The sequence below is a fragment of the Anopheles gambiae genome, chromosome 3 (assembly GCF_943734735.2).
Source record: "Anopheles gambiae chromosome 3, idAnoGambNW_F1_1, whole genome shotgun sequence".
Taxonomy (NCBI): Eukaryota; Metazoa; Arthropoda; class Insecta; order Diptera; family Culicidae; genus Anopheles; species Anopheles gambiae.
This window is the reverse complement of record NC_064602.1, coordinates 12852474-12872065: the sequence shown is the minus strand read 5'-3', so window position 1 is coordinate 12872065 and position 19592 is coordinate 12852474. Positions and strand designations below refer to the sequence as shown.

General features: G+C 42.6%; 3 protein-coding genes across 3 annotated transcripts; 1 reads left to right on the top strand and 2 right to left on the bottom strand.

Moving 5' to 3' along the window:
• The first annotated feature begins 1575 nt into the window (after window positions 1–1575).
• Window positions 1576–2629, top strand: LOC1275435 (mitochondrial import inner membrane translocase subunit Tim21). The gene is made up of 2 exons (XM_314678.5): window positions 1576–1759; window positions 1889–2629. Exon 2 carries the CDS (start codon window positions 1890–1892, stop codon window positions 2565–2567), a length of 678 nt encoding a protein of 225 aa, XP_314678.2. The 5' UTR covers window positions 1576–1759; window position 1889; the 3' UTR covers window positions 2568–2629.
• LOC1275434 (transmembrane protein 231) lies at window positions 2616–3803 on the bottom strand. Its single transcript, XM_314677.4, has 2 exons — window positions 3236–3803; window positions 2616–3163 (listed from the first exon to the last, which is right to left on the bottom strand). Exons 1-2 carry the CDS (start codon window positions 3698–3700, stop codon window positions 2630–2632), a joined length of 999 nt encoding a protein of 332 aa, XP_314677.3. The 5' UTR covers window positions 3701–3803; the 3' UTR covers window positions 2616–2629.
• A 68-nt stretch (window positions 3804–3871) lies between these two features.
• Window positions 3872–10150, bottom strand: LOC1275433 (inactive hydroxysteroid dehydrogenase-like protein 1). The gene is made up of 5 exons (XM_061657014.1): window positions 9522–10150; window positions 9173–9406; window positions 8705–8925; window positions 8502–8597; window positions 3872–4462 (listed from the first exon to the last, which is right to left on the bottom strand). The coding sequence occupies exons 1-5, from the start codon at window positions 9697–9699 to the stop codon at window positions 4214–4216; spliced, it is 978 nt and encodes a 325-aa protein (XP_061512998.1). The 5' UTR covers window positions 9700–10150; the 3' UTR covers window positions 3872–4213.
• Between the last annotated feature and the right edge of the window lie 9442 nt (window positions 10151–19592).

The following is a 19592-nucleotide window of genomic DNA, read 5'->3' as shown; positions in this document are numbered from 1 at the left end:
ACGCGTGTTCGACGAATGTAGCTCAGTCCGGCTGTAGCTCAATAGAACGATATCTTGAACACTGCTTCAGGATAACCCAAAAATGTTTCGCAACTATTTTTGGTGACACTTTCCATCTGTCAAACCGTTCGAATGTCATTTCATTTCTATGGCTGGGTTGTTATACGCGTTTCCGCGCCCGTGATGAATCGGGAAATGTCTCCAAAGCCGCGTAAGTCGAGAACCGCGTAACTCGGGAACAGACTGCAGGTAGACTGGGCGAAATTGGAGTTTAGTATTTAAGCAAACGAATTGCCGCTTTATTTCTAGCGATGCATAACTTCAATGCGAAACCATTCAATAGTACAGAGGGAAGGAGAAAGCTCCCAAAGCGAGGAAAATTCCACTGGCTGCGTATCTCACCCACAGATGGCAACACCAGCTTTTTTGTTATTTTAAGAATGCATCAGTCGTTCACCGTCTGCTAAACGAAGTCTTTCTATATTCCGTTTCGTTTTTGGCTACCTCGTGGGTAGACCACTTTTTTATTTGGATTCCCAAGATGTCACAAAATACAATCTCTTACAATGTCTTTATCACGCGTTACGTAGTTACGGGAGCACGTCCACTAGCGGATGAGAACGAAAAGAGAAGAGAACGCGTGGTGGGAACGACGGCTTTTATAATCTTTTAACGGGACATAGTTTAGTCTGGCTAAGTTGGTAACTATTGCTCGAATTAGGGTGCTCGAATAAGGTTGCTCGAATTAGGGTGCTTGAATTAGGGTGTTCGAATTAGAGTGCCCGATATTTTGAATTGACGGTTGACATCAGCTTCGGACTGTGGTGAGGCTATAACGTGGTCGCCACACGTTAGAGAGCTTGAGTCGTTTAGAACCCGTTTAGTGGTCGTTTAGTGGATTTGTGGCACTTGGGAGGGCTCGCAGAAAATTCGTTAGGATACAAAAGTTGATCGTATAGAAGTACAGGCGGTCCCTGAGTTACACGGTTAATAGGAACCGAAAACGATCACAAAATTTCCACGTAAGTTGAATTTCACGGTTTCCCGCCAAAATATGACTTATGTTTGTGTAATTTTTTTTGAAATTTGCACCTTGTTTATAACAGTTGTACTACAATTGAGCTGTCAAATCTTCTGCGCCTTCAAAGCAGCCTGCTGTTTCGCAGAGATACCCAGCTTCGTTATTCGTGAGATTTTCGTGGTAGTGCGAACCGATTATTTTTACTTTTTTACGATAAAATCTCGAGCGAAAAAGCAATGACACAGGCCTGATTGAAACGTTATTTATTTTGCTTGATCAGTAGCACAGCTGTAGAACAGTTCGTTATGCTGACCAAGGTGTGTTTATTAAGGAGGTGAATTGTTAGCGCGTTTTCCGGGCGCCATCATTGAGTATTGTTATGTCAAATCGCATACAATTTTCTATACCCCCCTCCAGCCCTCCCCGATTTTAATACCGGAGCCCCCAGTATTGTTATGTCAAGTCGTGAAATGTCAATTTGCTCTGAAGCACTTCACCTCCTAATATCCATACACCTTGATGCTGACATCCGTGCCGTCAAAAAATGTTGTTTGGGAATCGTACCTTGTTGTGGTATCAAAATACGTAAACACAGCTGACAGCCAAAATACTGCCGGCTTTGCAGAATTTTAATAATTGTTGTATTTATCTAATTTAGTAAAGGGTTCGACCCAATCAATAGCATTCAATTGCGCTAAAAGTGTAGTAAAACAGAAGTTTCCAGCATTTTGCCACAAGGTGAGCTAGCTGCCATGTGTAGGAGCAGTACATTGCCCCTCCTAAACCATGGATGTTTACATAATTATTCCACACGGTATCGTAATTCCTCGTTGTCCAAGCAAACTACAGCTCTCAACTGCATTACAGCATGTCCCTCCTGGCACTGCGTCCACTACTAGTCAGACAGCGCAACCTTTCCCTGTCGCTGCTACGATACACCCGACCGCTTCCCTCCCTGGTGTGCCGATACTCTACCGGAAATGCTCCCAACCACAGCTCGAAATCCCTCTCGGCCGGCAGCGACCGAACCGACGTATCGACCGATGTACGTCCAATTGGGGAGCGGGTCAAGGAAAACACGAAAACCGCCAGCTACATGGGCGTAATACTGCTCGGTGTCGGCGTCACCGGCATGCTGTTTTACGTCATCTTTTGGGAGCTGTTTTCCTCGGACAGCCCGAACAACATCTACTCGGAAGCGCTGGAGCGGGTGAAGGAAGAGCCCCGGGTAAAGGACGCACTCGGGGCACCGATCAAGGGCTACGGTGAGGAAACGCGCCGCGGACGGAGAACTCGTGTCGCCCACACGCAGTACGTGAAGGACGGGGTGGAGCACATTCGGATGCAGTTTCACGTGCAGGGCTTCCGGAACCGGGGCACGGTGCATCTGGAGAAGCGCAAAACAGACGCCGGTGGGTACGAGTATCGGTATCTGTTCGTGCAGCTAGACTACAACCCGCACAGTCCGATCATACTGGAGGACAACCGGCTACAGCAGGACGCGATGCGTTCGGCCGGCAGTCCGATGCCGCAGCCTTTCCTCTGAAATCTGTCTCGGAACGAAATACATCCAACCATTGTGTGATACGAAGCGTTCGCGTGACTGCACTAGTTGTATTTATTCTTCCACGGCACCACTTCAACCGCACGTAGAAAGAAGCGTTCGAACAGATACTGCTTGCTCTTCTCCGCCAACCACAGGGAAACGATCAGCAGGGGGAAATAGCTGCCCCAGAACTGGCACAGCTTCCACCACAGGGACGTTTTGTAGAGTAAGGCAACGGATGTACTTTCGTTCCCTCCAATTGCGACATCGACTTGCACACGTACCGTTCCCGAACCGTCCATCGTCCAGTCGATATGTTGGGGTCGATATTCATAGTACGCCGGATTGGCTGCTTCTATCTGCGCTCGTATTACACGCGGTTGGAATCCATCCAGGGTGGTATTTTCGTTCGGATAGTACCGATCACTAAAGTGTGATTGTTGATGCCGCATAAAGAACGGACACTGCAGGGCGACCGTTTGCCTGGTGGCCATCAATCCACTGTGCACGATCGTGCCGGACAGGAACGTTCGTGCGGCAGGTGGTGGGACTTTTTCCAACGAAACAAATGCGGGAATAACGAACCGACACTGTGACTGCGAGGAGTGAGAAAGAAAACGTATAGGATATTAAGCAAATGATTTAAAAAAATCGTTTCATGATCTTACCGATACGGTTGCTTCCAGGAAAAAGTAAAACGTGTAAAACGACAACCGACTGGCCCGGTCGGGTGGGTTGAAGCTGACGCTGACGGAAAGATGGTCGAGTGTGTGGTCGTGATTCGTATCGGTGGGAATCACCTGTACGTCACTGCACGGATGTAGCTGTTCGGTGAGCGTGTTGTACGAAGGGAAGGAACTGCACGTTACAACCGAGGCGCTGGTAGCACGTCCCTCTTCGGAATCTTCCATTTCCGCCAGGAATAGATACGAGTACTGAAACGACATCTTGGGCTGTTCGTACACGGTGCGCTGTTGGTCCCACAGTTCGCCCTGCCTGATGGAAGACAGCAAGTAGTACGGCACAGCGAACGCAGCTAGGGTTAGCGCACACACGACGACCGTTGTTGTGGAGCAGAGTTGATTGCGGTATTGAATGTAAACGGATTTATTGTAAAAATTGAACAGCTTCATGATGCCTTTGTAGTTTTTCCCTGCAGAAGATGTTTATCCGGTACTTCTTTAGGATGTTTTGCTGCTGGTGTAACCATAGTAACGGTTTGAAAGCAAATCGCTCAAACGCTTGTGGCGACATCTGTGATATTTCGGTGGAACTATGCGTTTGAAAATGGTTAAAATCCGTTGTTCCGTGTTGTCTTATCTACGCTTTATTTTACAATTAATTGCACCAAGTAACATTTTTAGCAAACTTAACACAACACAATCTACAGAGTTTTATAGAAAATCTGAAAAAAAAACACAAAACCCAACAGTTTCTTGGGCACCGTTGGGTACTTCAGTCTGTTTCGCGAGTGGACAACAACGACAGATTAATACTTACTTAAGCGTGTTGGGGCTTACAGCTAGCAAAGAACAAGAACAAGCACATCTCGGCAGTCTAATGCCACTCCCCTCAACAAACTACAAATGCATCAACACATCGTCCATCAACTCGGACGGCCAGGTAAAATAGCCCCTTTCCCCCGCTTAACTGGCCTGAGCTGGCTTCTGCTGCTGGTCGTAGTACTCCTTTCGGAACTGCTTGTTCATCATGCCCCCGATCATGGTGCGGATCCACTCCGGGACCAGCTTCATCACGCCGTACTGTATGCCGTGCGACCAGTAGCCGGTAGTTTGCTTCGTTTTACCGAGCGTAAATGTGGCAAACTTGGCGTACATTTCTGCGTTTGGTATGAACAGTCCACCCTCCATAATCGTCGTAGAGAAGTTGTTCATCTGGAAGCAGGAAGGGAGAGAGAGAGAGGGGGGAAATTGGTGGTTAGTGAACGTATTGGCACTAAAAATGAAGGAGAGACAGGACAATATGTATGAACCGTCACTCAAATAACCATTGGAAAAGTATGGAAAAAAGTAAAATTAATTCGCAATTACTTCAGTCAAGTTACTCCGAGGGAAGGAATGAATTCTCGTAAAGATGTTCAAAGAGCTCAACATCGACTTTATGCCACCGTTCTGTAGTGTGTTGCACTACACGAAGAACGGTGCTTGCTGCATAATAATCGTCGTGTCGATCGAACGGAGCAGAATTCGCCACGAACGTTTAAGGTAAACTACTTCTCCTAGTGACGGGAGGCCATGTCGCGTGTAAGATACTATGGTTTGTATAGCCTGAAGATGTTATTCAAGCTGTCGCTTGCAGTGGTTGGCCTGTGGGCATGCCAGTATTTTTAAACCAGAAGGCATACCTTATGGTTGGTTGTTTACTGCCGTTTCTAGAGTTTCTACAGTCATGCTTCCAGACACCTGGTAAACCTGTTTTGCGATCGTGGAAGCATACAAATTATCACAAGAACTCGTCGTCTAGCAGAAAACGTTAAAATGTTTGGTATCCCGTTTTAGGTGGAGCGTGGAAAAACCAACATAGGTTCCGCTATTTCGAATGGGTTTGACCCAAATACAATCAAATAATACCATTTAGTAATAAGAAACTGCAGAAACATTTACATGACTGTAGGAAACTTAATCCAAGCTACATTGATTTCTAGTTCATTCTAATACGTGTTTAATAAATTCGAATTTCCAAACGAAATTCTAAACACATCTGAAATTTCTCATATTTTTGTTCTATGAACTTTCATAACCGTCTCAATTTTCAAAAACAACAGTCTGCAAAAGTATTATCAAGCTTTGAAAAGCCATGAAATTCTCATAAACAATAAAACATCTAGGAATATATTCTTACTATATAAGAACAATTAAAACAAAAACCGGAGAAGCTTAATAAAGCTTAACAAGACTTGCAATTTAATAGGAATAAGTACTAACCATCGATCAGTACAACTTCGTATGCTCACATAGTAATCCAAAATATCTCTCACCTCTGTGTTAGCAAAAACCCTGCAAATCGCACCTAAAAGTTGAGCAGCAATTATGCCCACTTATCGATCGGAGCGAAATTGAAATGGATGATGGCAGCATAAGAGCTCGAACCACCTTGTCTATGATCAAAACCATTCAACACTCCAGCCGGACGGGCCAGCTGCTGCAACGTAAACTACAGCTACACATTCCCCGCTTGGATGATGCAACGGTTTCGAGCGTCACGGCCACCAACCGGCCACCGTTTTTGACCTCCCGACGAATGGACGGGGGCGCGGGCGTAAGACGATTCGTTTGCATTAAAAATTACCACTACCGTGGCAAATATTTGTGAAATATTGGACGAGCATTGGTGGTGGTGGTTTGGGGTGTGAAAAAAAATGAATTAAAAAAAACCAAAAACAAAAACCAGTCGCCCTTCACCGCGTAGCTTCAGTGGAAGCCGAAAAGCTCTGGCGAAGCTGAAATATTATCTAAATGGTGGCTGAAGGCAAAGCTCGTACATCAGCGGGGAGTTTGGTGGCGTTGGATCAGGTTTTACATTCCGACAAGACGGGAGAGCAACTGCAGCAACTGATATAGTGTCTATGGAAATGGTTTCAAGTGCTCAGGGAGAAAGATTGCAGATTTAGAATCTAGTTTAGATTTCTAATTCCACATCAAAATACTTAATTAAAATTAATTAAAGGTAAAAGTTAATTGAAACTACTAGAATTGATAAAAGAAGTTAAACAATAACAAATGAAACATTCTCTTCTTGAAGCACTTTAACATGTGAGTAGTGAAATTATAGGTATAAATCAGCAAATCGTAAATTGATAAAACAAATATTTTAGTAAGTTTTAATTTATTTAAAAGAATAATCAACCGGTAATAAAAAAGAGATAATACAGCATATATTAGAAAATGTAACAAAACAAATGAAAAAAGGCAATGTAGCAGTGTAAAAAAAAAGAACAATGAAAAATGATAGAGTAACATAACAAAATAAACAAACACAAACATTGAAAAAGAAACAAAAAAAAAAGAGCTTAAAGCGAAGTGTTGCCTTTGTCTCAAACAAACATCATAAGATCGCTATCAATCATATGAAAAAAAGAGATCCATTTTCAAGGCTTAACTACATATTACTCATGCACGTTAGCGACGATCGACCTCAATCGACGTTGCAACTTGCTCAGTGTGAAGCATCCAAACGAAGGTATGGCAGGCTACGTAAGATTGTACACGATCATCTGAACTGCATGCGACGATCATTATGTACACGATCTCCCACTATCATTTCCTAGAGATCGATACCGATCAACAAACTATTGTAGAGTTCAGAACCATCGAAGATTTCACATTTGCAGGCAAGTGTGCGGTATCAGCTGCTTCGTAATGATCGCCGAAGTGATCCTCACCAATGCACGAAGCCAATTGTTCATTCAATCATTATTAACGCAAAAAAGCGCTTTCCGCATCACTGCGTTTTAATGTTGGCTGGTCAATCGGTCAAACGACGCTAAACTAAATTGCGCACATTGTTTACACCGTTACGAACACACTTTTACGACCCTTTTCATTGCTATTTTATTACTATCGCAAGGTGAATTGCAGCAGGAAAAATGCCGGTCACGTTTAACTTATGGCATCCTTTCAGCAAGGCCGGGTTGGCAATTTTTCGTACATTAAAACGCATCGCCAGCAATGCATCTGCCTTACGATTTTCACAAATTGTTACGACTGCAAAACGCGGCATCGTCTGATTGCTGCCTTGCACTACCAGTATTTTGACGAGCCGCTTGTGGCCTCCGGATGGTGTTTCTCCCAGGCCCAGAACTTGTATTACTTCATCCGCTTCTTGAGGTTTGCGTCGTGGCATAGCGTCTCACGAACTGGCACCTGGTTGGCCTTGAGTGGGCCGCCGTCGTGCGATTCGAACGGGATTCGAGTGTGTGCTTGTGGAAATGTGGGGAAAAACTGGGTAAAGTGGTCCGGTTTAATACCGGACCTACCTCAAGAGACGACACGAGCTCTTGTTTGTTGAAGTTGCTGGAGAGATGGGTTTTGAATCATTCATACAATGAACTCGATTGAACGGATTATTCCGGTGTAAGATCATTTCTAAATGATCTTTTGAAAAGACCTTCAAAGTTCTCTCTTTCTGGAACTTGGGACATCGAACACTCAAAAAGGGCATCACTGAACACTTTAATTTCAAGACAGCAGAAAACAAATTGCTGGACAAGCGGCTTCAGGAGCCTGTTGTTATCTTCTGCAAATGATCGCCGCACTGCCTCGAATGAGTCTTGCATTGTGTGTCTTTGCCTGTCACAAACACAATCCATCGGTTGTTGGTTGTTGAAGCAGGGCCACAACTGTTAGCACACTATTAACGCGGCCACTGTTTGCCCTCCTTTCATTGCTAATATTGAAAAAAACACACATTAGGGCAGCGTCGAAGGCGAACATCGCTACTCTCCTCTTGCGCACTTTGCATATTCCGTGTGCTTGCTGAAGCCAATTTCCTATAACACCACACACATACTTTGTGCAATTTGCTATCCTCACTGACACTGTGCTGAGCGATCACCGGATGGGCAAAGTGTTGCTCTTATGCTTTTGCTTGCAAAACTTTTAATCATATGCCTCATGTGAGGGGTTTAGTCACCCAGGTGATCAGATATTGCGGTTCACTGCACTCACTCGCTCAATCACTAATCAATGCCTTTACCGTTCATACACACACACTGAGTCTAATGTTGCAGCATCGAGGGCGACTTGCCGGCAAAAGTTCACGACTGTTTGGAAAAAAGCGGTTCCACTTGACACTTCAAGCCCTATCGCTTCAGGCGAGTCTCTCTAGCCGCACGCCGTCTGCGTGATCAGAACTTGACACTCGAGATCGCACGGAGGACACTCACTAGACGTGTGAGACCCGTGATCAGCTTACCTTGGTCGTTACAAACATGGGGCTCACTAGCTGGCAGGTGATACCGAACGGTTCCAGCTCTTGCTGCATCGCGAGGGTGAAGTTGTGGATGTAAGCCTACGTAAGCCAGCGACCGATAAAAGAGAAGTTGTCCAAGCAAAAGAAAGCATTAGGCAATGACATTTCGATGCCCCGTGGTGGGCAGGATGCCGTCCGACAGTTACCTTGGTTGCCGCATAAACCGTCATATACGGTAATGGTTGAAGCTCGCTACCGGACGAGATGTTAACGATCGCACCCTGGCCGCGTTTCTTCATGCCCGGGAGGACCGTGCGCGTCAGCATCGTTACCGCACCGACGTTGATGTTAATCAGCTGCCACAGCTTGTCCTCGGGAATGTGATCAAGATCGTCCGGGTAGTCCACGTTCGCGCCAACGTTGTTTACTGTACGGACGGGGCAAAACAAAAACAAAAACGAAGTTAGCTAGTCGCCCAGAACCAGTCACTTCAAGTGTGCGCCGGTTTGCGCCAATGCGGCAAACGTTCTAACGCCATTAAAATGTAGACTGTACGCCGGGAGTAGAAGGCGCGATGTGGATGCAGATTTGCATTTTGCACATTTAGCATTCGAACCATTCTAAACGCTGCCCACCTTGGGGTGCATTAGTGACGGAGTGCGCCAGCTGCTTACCTAGAATGCCAACCGGCACCGATTCGAGCTCCCTGCGCAGGTGATCGTAGATCTCGCGCCCGCTGCTAAAGTCGACCGCGATCCATTTGGTCTTCACCGAGTACTTGGACTCGATTTCGGCCGCCACCGCGACCAGCTTGTCGGTGGAGCGTGAGACTAGCACGACGTTGAGGCCACGGCTCGCCAGTTGGAAAGCGTACTGCTTGCCGATGCCATCGGTCGAGCCGGTAATGACTGTGTGCGTGTTTGGAAAGTAAAATGGAGAAAAAGGATGGAAATTAAATTTAAAATGCAATGCACTGGCGGGTCATGGCGCTCACTGGAACTTCCAGCACCGCACGACACATACCGGCCCATTTTCCATACCGCTCGGTAAGCGTTTTGTGTTCCGCCGGGGCGAAGTAGGGAGCCAGCAGGGCGACACCAATTTGTGCCAACGATTTTAGATTATCGTACATCCACCAGGCCAATGCCCACACGCCTATCAACGCCAGCCCCCACAGGGCAAGTTGGGACGCTATCAGCATGATTATCGAGTCTGCTCGATGTTACGACGGTTTGATAAGAGTACCGCTGGCACTGCACTTAGCCGGCCACTAAAGCTGCCCGTTGATTGAGTTCACTTAAACCGTGACACTGTTAACGACGCACGCAATGGGCGCCGAGGTCGAGGGTCGTACGCGCGCACCAAACTGTCCGCCGGAACGTCATGGACGCACGAACTGTACCGGCCACAAACGATTTGCTCCACAAAGATATCACGCACTGAATGTAATGCCCCACTGCTTTTAGGCAAACCGTGGGGGCACCTAGGCTCACTGCTGAGGGAAGTCGGCACCGTTTTAACACTTGGAGGATCTCACACACACACAGCACCGTCCGCGGCCCGTTGGTTCCGACCCGTTCGAAGTTCAGCGTAGAACTGAAGCGTCGCTAGCTGTTGGAGCAGTCGTGCGATCGTGCTTGGGGTGGATTCGGCTTGTGCGGCCTTTGTGGCGATTGCGGTTCGGCTACAGCACACTCCGTTCGTCGCTTTGCGCGCGTGACCTTTTACTAGGTTTCGGGGTTGGTTTCGAGTGTAATCAGAGAAGGGTTTTTTTCGGTGCCCGAACGGAGCACGTAAAGTTGTGTGTGTTTTGGTGTACTTGTATGGATTCCACCAAAGAAATGTTTGTTGTTCGAGATGCTTGTGATGAGATCACTTCACATAGATCATCGAAATTATAGCTGGAAGGTCTTGGTAAACAAAAATCTATCGAGCTCTGTCGAGCTATTAATCATGTGGCATGTGTTGGTTATATCCGTACCGTCTTCGTGAAAGGATGATTCTCCGTAGATTGATTGGCAATGGGCTACAGATTCTGATAAATGTATAGTTTTATGTTTTAAATACTAACATTATGCGTTTGTAGTAGACATTAATTTACAAACATTGTTTGTCGCTGTGTATGGATTAAACAATAGACAAGAGCCCTAAATAATTCATTCCTTACAAAAAATACCAAATGTATAAAAATCTATTAAAAGGTAACATAGAAGAATGAAAATGACTTTTTAATAAATGATGTGAATTTTAGAAAAAAAAAAAAATACGCTAAAGGAAAGTATAAGAAAGAGTTACTAGTAAAAACAAAGAAAAACAGCAATGGCAAAACTAAATAAAACCATTATGAACCAAAGGAATAATTAAAACATATTACAAAAATTAAAATTAACCAAAATATGATACATTTCAATCAAATTAATGAACTCGAGAATATGAGATAAATGTACAGGATTCTAGCGTCATAAATCTAGCTTATCTTTAATATATGTGTCCATTTACCATTTTTTATATCAATTAATTATACGATTTATTACTATTGTAACAGGAAATCAATAGTGAAATGATTATGAACATAGGAAAAAACATTAAATTTTACTGTTGCTTCATATTTTTACTCTTGTAGGCCTAAACAATATAAAAATGATTTTGAATCTTCCAGGCCACTTTTACGAATATGAACATCAAGAATATTGAAAAAAATATTTTAATTTTTATAAAAATTTTAAAATAAATATTTTAACTCCAAAATATTAAGCAATAATAAAAAATAAATTTAAAATTATCAGATTTGAGCTAGTATCAATAATATCGTAAATGAAAGATTTGAAGCTCTTGTCGCTTGCCAGAACGAAATCATACGAGCTTATGTTTATGCTGAAACAGGAAAATATAACTAAAAGTCTGGTGTAAAATGTAATAAACATAGGTATAATCTTAATAGTTAAGCTAAATGCATTCGACAAGATAGCCAAAATATTGGTCTTGAATAGATTTATTGGACTAGTAGTAGTATGACTACTACTGAGTCATATTATTGAATGGATTTATAGGACTTTAGAAGATATTAAAACATTCACTAGAAAATGGTTGCAAAGGACATAAATATATAAAAAAAGAAATAAAATGATGTTTACAAAATCGATGCAAGTCTTTTATCTCTTTTCTAGCCTATTCGTATTTTGCGTAAACATTACTAAACTTTCCTTTCACCTTATCCAAACCGGCCTTGGACTATCATCGCCTAGCCAAACTACGAGCGCACCGGCTTAACACATCAAGCGCAGCTCAAGATGTTTGGTTCGCACCGTGTGATGTCACACACTGCCGCATGGTCAGCTTCATGTTTCGGGGCGCTTTTGACAAAACGGTGTCACAATCACGGTGCATTTGTTGTCCCTCAGCGAAGAGGAAAGGCGGTAGCTTACCCGTCAAACTGGAAGAAACGACCGAAAGCTTTTGTAACCATTTTCTGGCAGCTAAATAGCTGAAATGGTTTCGCATTCATCCGCCCGCTGCATTTGCAGTTGGGTTCGGGTCGTTGGGCCGTTCGAGGCTTGTGCAGAATCTGTCCTTCGCTTTCCCACCTCAAAGAAGTTGATTGTATTTATATCATACCTAATCGAGCGTAAGGACTGCACGCGGTGGGGTAGAAGGGAAAATTTTAATTAAAATTCGGTTACATAAAGCATCGATTGGCGTTGAAAGTTAATCAACTCAAATGCAACAACACGTAGCTGTAGTGTCGTGGTTTAGCACGTCTGGATCCTTCCTCGGTCTCCACACAACTGACTCTTTATTCTTCTCTAGTCCATCATTCCCAACTGACATACCAAGGTTGCTTAACTAAGATATCCCTCAAAGGTTGCTACACTACATTCACTTTTTCCTTTTATAAATGTTTGTATAATACATCTTATTCTAAATATTAGCCTACTACAGCCGTCATACGAAGTCTTTTAAGTAACCTGGCTTTTGTGTAATTCGTTTACTTCTTTGAAGCTCCTGATCTTTTGATTCGAATGAATTGTTCCTTGAGGTGGTCGCAGGTAATGGGGTGTTATTTTCACTTGCAGATTCATTGCTCCCAACCGGGCAAGTGTTTTTAGGAGCAGCAATTTTCAATAAGTGAGAAACATGCCTACGATACTTTACTCCTGTTTCTTTGCAAGCCACTATCACATCACCTCCTTTTTAAGGTGGTTGAAAGGAAAGGAGGAGATGTGTTAATAGCATCAAAAGAATCCGGTTTGAAATACCGGAGGCACGTTTCTCATTTGCTTAAAGTTCCTACAGAAGAAGGTAACCCCCTTGCACCAGAATCAGTAGACAACGGAATGGTAGATCCAAATAACAAAGAAAAGAATGTTACTTGCAAAGATACCACAAGCAAATTAACTGATAGAAGTCTTAGCTATAAGCCAAGTAATGAGACCACAAGATCTAAAAGAACTATTCAAAAACCAAATTACTTAAACGACTATATTAGCAGTTAGAAATCCATTAGTTAGTAAGCAATACATTATCTATAAAAAAAGGAAAGTGAATGTAGTATAGCAACCTTATAGATACGTTGTATATATAAACCTTGTTATGTTACTTGACAGATGAAAGATGGAAAAACAATAAAGAGCAATCGCATGTGGAACTACGAGGAGTCAAGACGTGCATTATCACGATACTACATTTATGTAGTGTCGTGGTTTAGCACGTCTGGATCCTTCCTCGGTCTCCACACAACTGACTCTTTATTCTTCTCTAGTCCATCATTCCCAACTGACATACCAAGGTTGCTTAACTAAGATATCCCCCAAAGGTTGCTACACTACAGTAGCTATTTATAATCTTCTACATGGCTGTCGTATTATTAGTTTCTGCTCGAAGCGTGCAGCTTAGGTCTTCTTAAGTGGCCTTCAATTTAGAGGTCTTTAGGTTAAAATAACGGGGTTGCATTGTAGCTAAAGCTGCCAACTGTTTTCCATTAGCAGATAATTTCTTTCAATTTAGCAAAATGCCAAAAACGACACTCGTGAGAGCATTGCAAAGGTGGCAGCATCACAATGATAATTATCTAAATCTCATGTGAGTTTGACACAATAGAATTATGCAGTACCGGGCATGGTGAATGCACAACTTTTCGATGGACAATTCATCCAGCCGAGTGCTAGCTTGATGTTGCAGCACGTCCGGCTAGTGTTGAGGAAGTGTGTTTACTATTCCTGCAGTTGCCGGCTAGATGCAGCGAATTATAGCGTGCTTCACGATAAAGGTCAGGTTGGTGCATGCTAATTAATTAATTATATTTTTCCCACGCGATTGTGAAGCTGTAGAGGAAACGATTGGAGAAGTGTGGTCAGAGGAGGGGGGAAGGAGTTAAGTTTATTATTATATAAGTAATTCATCAATATGTAGCAATAAGCTGCCGAGTGACGTGAGAACAGTGGACAATTTTGGACAAAACTATGCAAAAATTAACAATGGTTTGAAGTAAAACAAAGGGAATAATATTTATGAATTTTTTATGTTGTTTAAAAATGACATTTCATAATATAGTGTACTAAACATGGATATTTGATATATTAAAAATAAAACAAAATGAGTTCTACATCAGAGTTTGTTACGAATTACCTGTGGCAAATCATAAATTACACTTCTTCAGCACATGTACATCAACCGAACCTCGCCAATATAAAGACAAAAAACATAACAGTTCATCCATGTGAAGCTGCAGCAATCTGAAGCAGTTGAGTTGAAGCTCGGAAAATCAATTATGCCTGATTGCGGCCCAAGGCTTACGTTAGCTTGCAACCAATCGAACCTCGAGCAACGCTAAGAGCTGCCGCAGGATGTTGCAATCCATGCCTAGACACTATGGTTCTCTTGAACACTGTGGACATACAAAAAAAAAACGTTACAAAAGCAATCGATGCAAGATGATCTTCTCCCGTGCCCAGGTATGTCTCCCCTCTACGCTAGATCGTTGTGTGTATGTGCGCTCTATGGATAACAGATGCAAACAGCGTTTCTTCAGCATCATCGGTGGTGGTTTACGTCGAGCACTATAATCTGTTTAATTGCCATCTGCTGCATGCACGCTTGGGGTGAAGGTTAGGCGAACTGGAACTGTTGATCGTGTTGGAAGGCATAGATAGAGAGCAGAAAAACAAATTTTCGAGCTGCAGCTGAACGTGGGGCTGCGGTGGAGTGAGCATTAACCGGGGAAACCGAACACACCGTTGCCTTTTCCCTATCTTGAGGTGTAGATTGTTACAACCTGATCGTCATGGTACGATCACAGCATTGGTGGACTGTCACACGCCTTACTTTGTTGCTTTAGGTTTTCCCTCGCAAGGCGTTGAAGGTCGATCGTGTGGAGAAAAAGCCTGGTAGCTACTGGCTGTATAAGAACAATTTGTGACGCTTTCGTTCAAAACATGAAACACGAAACACCCCGCCCAGAGATTCATATCAACCCAGTGTCATCATAATTAAATATGATTTAACCTCGTTTCGGTTCGCAAGAACATGATCGGGCAAGATCTTTGCGATAGGTCTTCGCGTGGTCTAAATCTAAATCTGAAGCTTTCGATTCTCGCAACCTTGAAGTAGCTGCAGATGATCCATGTTAATAGGAGAGGATTTTCGAGTCTTCCGATTGATATGAAATTATCATTAATTAGATGATGATGCGGTTGTTTCATTAATGTACACTTTAATGGAAAGACTCCTGCCGGTGCACTGACGTCAGTGAAGCGTGTTGCATAACATTAGTTCATTCAGCAGGGTTTCACTTTCTGGACGCTTTGCGCAATCTTCTTTTTCATTGTTATAAGATATTATTAGATTATGCCAGAAAGAGTTCAGAACGCATGCCAACAGCATCGCAGAGTAGCCCTGTTGTTGGATATTTCGCACCTGTTTTTTCTCCATTAAAAAAGCGACGTGCTTGAATTACTTGGATCGCGTAAACATGCAGATCAAACAGCGGAGGAGTAAGAAACCAAAAAGGACGGCATGATGCATCTGTGTGCAGAACAAGTGTGAGTAAGTGGACTTAAAAATGAGTGGACGAAAAAATTCCAAAAACACTACCATTAGGTAATTTTTTGTTGTGTTAGGTTCCTTTATTAATCTACAACAAGAACAGTTAAAGACAAGCAATTCAAGACTTGCAGTCGAATATATACTCAACAACATACAGCTTTCAAAAACACTGGATCAGGTTACCTATTATACATCACTAAGCTGACGCTTATTTCAATAAGTGAGTGTGCGTAGGTTTTAGTAAGGAGAAACCATTACTCAAAATAGATTCCAGTACGATGTCTATCATCTTAGTCGTCTAGGATGTTTATACTAAGAAAGGATCCGCGCTGAGTGAATGCTCGATTATATTGTTTTTCTGTTTTCTCAACTCGAATAGTCTTAAAGACAAGATGTATAAGGTTATTTGTCAAGTTGATATTGATGACATTTTGAGGAAAGGACAATTAAGAGGGACGTTCATGGGAAAGAATGCAACAGATGAAAGTTGCCGAACAGCACCAAATACCTAGGGACCATCAACGTAATAATTATTATATTTCGATCCACAATCCACAGACATATAAAAGACTCATTCTTGATCTTATTCCTTATATAATGCGGTCATGCCGAGCTGTACTGGCTTTTACACTTAAATGGGCGTCTTCTGGAGGCCACAACCATCTATAGCGTTAGATTCACTGCCTAATTTCAGGAGGCGATTTGGAAGCAAATTGAACCTGCCTAGGTCTAAAGGAGTCGGTGAGTCTTTAAAGTAGGCCATCCGACTGTCTTTTCAACTATGCTTTAACAAGATCTACATTAGCAGTGCATTTGGTTCGCGTGTCTTTATAAAAACATAACAATAACAACATCCCTTCATTTATCACTTCCTTCCTTGGTGTGCACTCTACTATCCTTCCTGATGGTTCTAGCGGTATGATAAAACATTTAAAGAATGTACACGGTAGAACGATCACGAATAAACACTACTTCTAATGAGTATAAAAAAAGTTAAAATATAACCCATGCGTAATGGTCTATTGAACGCGCTTTGCTTATGCAGCACGGAGCTCTCATCGTATGTGCGTACATGGCATCAGCTCCAGCCACGGAAGAAGTGTGCAATGGATCCCCCCAGCGAACGACTGCATACGCCCAGGGTCAAGTTCGTGTGTCTTTGGTAAGGGGCTTTAACTTCAGTTCCGCATGTGTCTTCTTTGCTTTGTACCTGGTGCGGTCTTCTCCATGATGTGTAAGAAATCAGGAACCCCACTACAGAGCTTTGCGAATTAAGCGCTTCTCTCATTCACATCTTCAACGGCTGTGCGAAACTCAAATCCGCGACTAGGAACAGCAGCAAATAGCAAAAATGGGGTAATAAATTGCTTGTTTATTAAGCATAAGGTCTAAGGTCCAAGCGTTTGGAAGTGATCGTGTGGAACTAATGGCGCCACAGTGCTGCCATGACAGTGAAGCCAGAGAGGGTCACCAGCGCCCTGGGCAGTTGGCAGGTTTTGTTCCACAGCCAGGCGGAATGTTTACACTGTAAAAGGCACACGCTACCAGCGGCCAACAGTTCGTAGCAGCGCGGTTCCCCGCTTGTTCGTGAACACCCTTGAGAAATGAACCATCCATACGGTGAAGCCGATCGGACGCTCACACAATGCAAACGCTCGTTTGTTGTATTGTTTGCTGTGTAGTAAGCTATTACGTGAATGCATTTTCACTCTCGTTTGCCATTGCCATTGATCTTCAAAATACGTTCATAAAGCGGTGCCGGTATAAAACGACCCTCAAGACGGAACAGCACACGCACACCGATTGCCGGGCTACCGGATTGAAGAGCAGCAATGCTGTCGATGACTACAAGGCCATCCCTAGGTGGGGATCCGTCCTTGGCTGGAGTCAGTGTGTCACGAGTAATTAAGGGCGGGCGAGTGTGCGTGTGAGTGTGTAGATGCAATTTTTCTGCTTTGGTTGTGGAGTGGAGCATGTTGTGCTTCCTAAAATGATGCACGGTCGGCTATCGCGTTGAAAGAACGATGATGATTGACGCAGCATGACGCACAGACGCAAGTGGAGCAAATAAGGGCGTAGAGTGCTTTGATTGCCTTTTTTTTCTAAAACCCCTAGTGATCGCGATCGTAGGAATGCTGCAGTGGTGTCGCTAAAGGAATGTATGGTATCGATCACGATGTGGTCTGAAACAGGGGTTTGTAATTATTGGCGATAATTGGAATGATGAGTGAATGGTTTTTGCTAGTTTATGTTTTATTTATTATCGTTTAAAGATAGCATATTTAGATTTTTCCGTAAAATAGAATTGTTTTACTTTTCGTGTTTGTTTGTTTTCTTGACTTGGCCTTTTTAAACTCATGTTTTTTCTAAAGTTTTTTGTTTACAAGTTTTGGAGAAAATGTGGAAAAGGTGCTATTTTATGCGTGCATTTGTATTTTGTAATAAATAAAAAAAACATTTTGATTTTTTTTCTAAAAAATAATAAACTAAAATACACGGATTTGCTATGCTATAGAGTTGGAAACTAACTATTTTTTTGTAACTCTTCGCATCTTCAAGGCGATGATCGTTTTACAGTTATAAATTATTTGTAACGCACAGCATAATCTTTAAAACATAGCCTTTAAATGTACATAATTTTTAGTCATACATTTATTGAACATTAAAATCATAGGAAATTTTATTAATAATATATGTCTACTAACCTTAAATGTTATTTAAGTATAAAATTAAATCGAAGTAAAATATATAATTTGTCATTTAGCATCCCATAGTGCTATGAGGAATAGTTCATAACGTCTAATTTGAAATTTGTTGAAATATTTCAGTGTGATGAAATGTGTTGAAATACTTCAGAAACATTTCAGAAAGCGTTACAAAGTTTGGGACAAGATGATTTGAAAGCACCGCTTAAAAAGAAAACGACCGTTACATGACTTTTTCTAGTTTCTACGCGTAACTATTCATGTTGTCTATAATTTAGCGCGCAAGACAACAAATTGAGTCATTGTAAACTTAATAGTGATATTGAAGAACTTAATTTAAATTTCATTGCCAGAATACAACTGCGCATTTGTTATTGAAGAAGACTGGCAGATTATAAAATGTAAAGTGACAACCACATCAAACAAATGATCTTTCAAAGTGTATCTTCGTAAATGCTAATTCAATAAATCCACAAAACAAATCCATCAATGGAATAGCTAATGCGAAACAATAACAAGTTAAGCAGCTTCCAACCATCCGCCTGCACCATACTCGAAGGGGAGAGAAAATGTTTCCACATAAACAGATTTTCTTTTTGCACGAAGGTTCGATTTTTCAGGATGGCCAATGTTTTCCCTCCACCAACACCCACGAATTTGTTTTGCCAACTCATCTATCGGCATTGGGATCGGCAAACCAACCCGAGCCAGGGCATCCCAAAAATTTGCTGGACACGGCACAATTTATGCATACATTATTGGCATAAATGTTTTATCTTCGGATTTTCGGTTTCGTTTTAGGATTTTTTTGTGGGCTGGGACATTTTGAATCTCGTACTGGACGGAGTAAAAGACGGAAAGATTACCACAGGAAGTAGGAATGGCTGCCCCCTGTACCCACCATACCCAAATAAAGGTGAATGATGATGAAGAAGATATCGGATCGTTTAGAGATTCGGTGATGCTGTTGGTGTACAGTTGGTTTTTGTTTTGTCATACCACACCAGCATTACCATCCCACTCTCCCACTTTTTGTGAATGTTTTTATTTATTTATTTACGAGAAAAGGGTTTCCGCAGGAGAACCGTCCGTCCATGCATGGAACTGTTGGATATTTTTGCAAATTAAGCTGGACATTCTTAAGTTTTCCACGATTGGTGCTGCAACGAGAATGGGGAGAGGGCGGGTTGCTTTATCCTTTTCCTCGTCGTTACCATCTCTTTCGGCAATTTCGATGCTGGGATGTTTTTATTCATATATCATTGGGTTCATTTTTTTTCTCTCACTGTATTTTGGGGTTATGTGATCCGAACGAAACAGAGAGAACGCCAGTGGTCCCGTTTTCAGG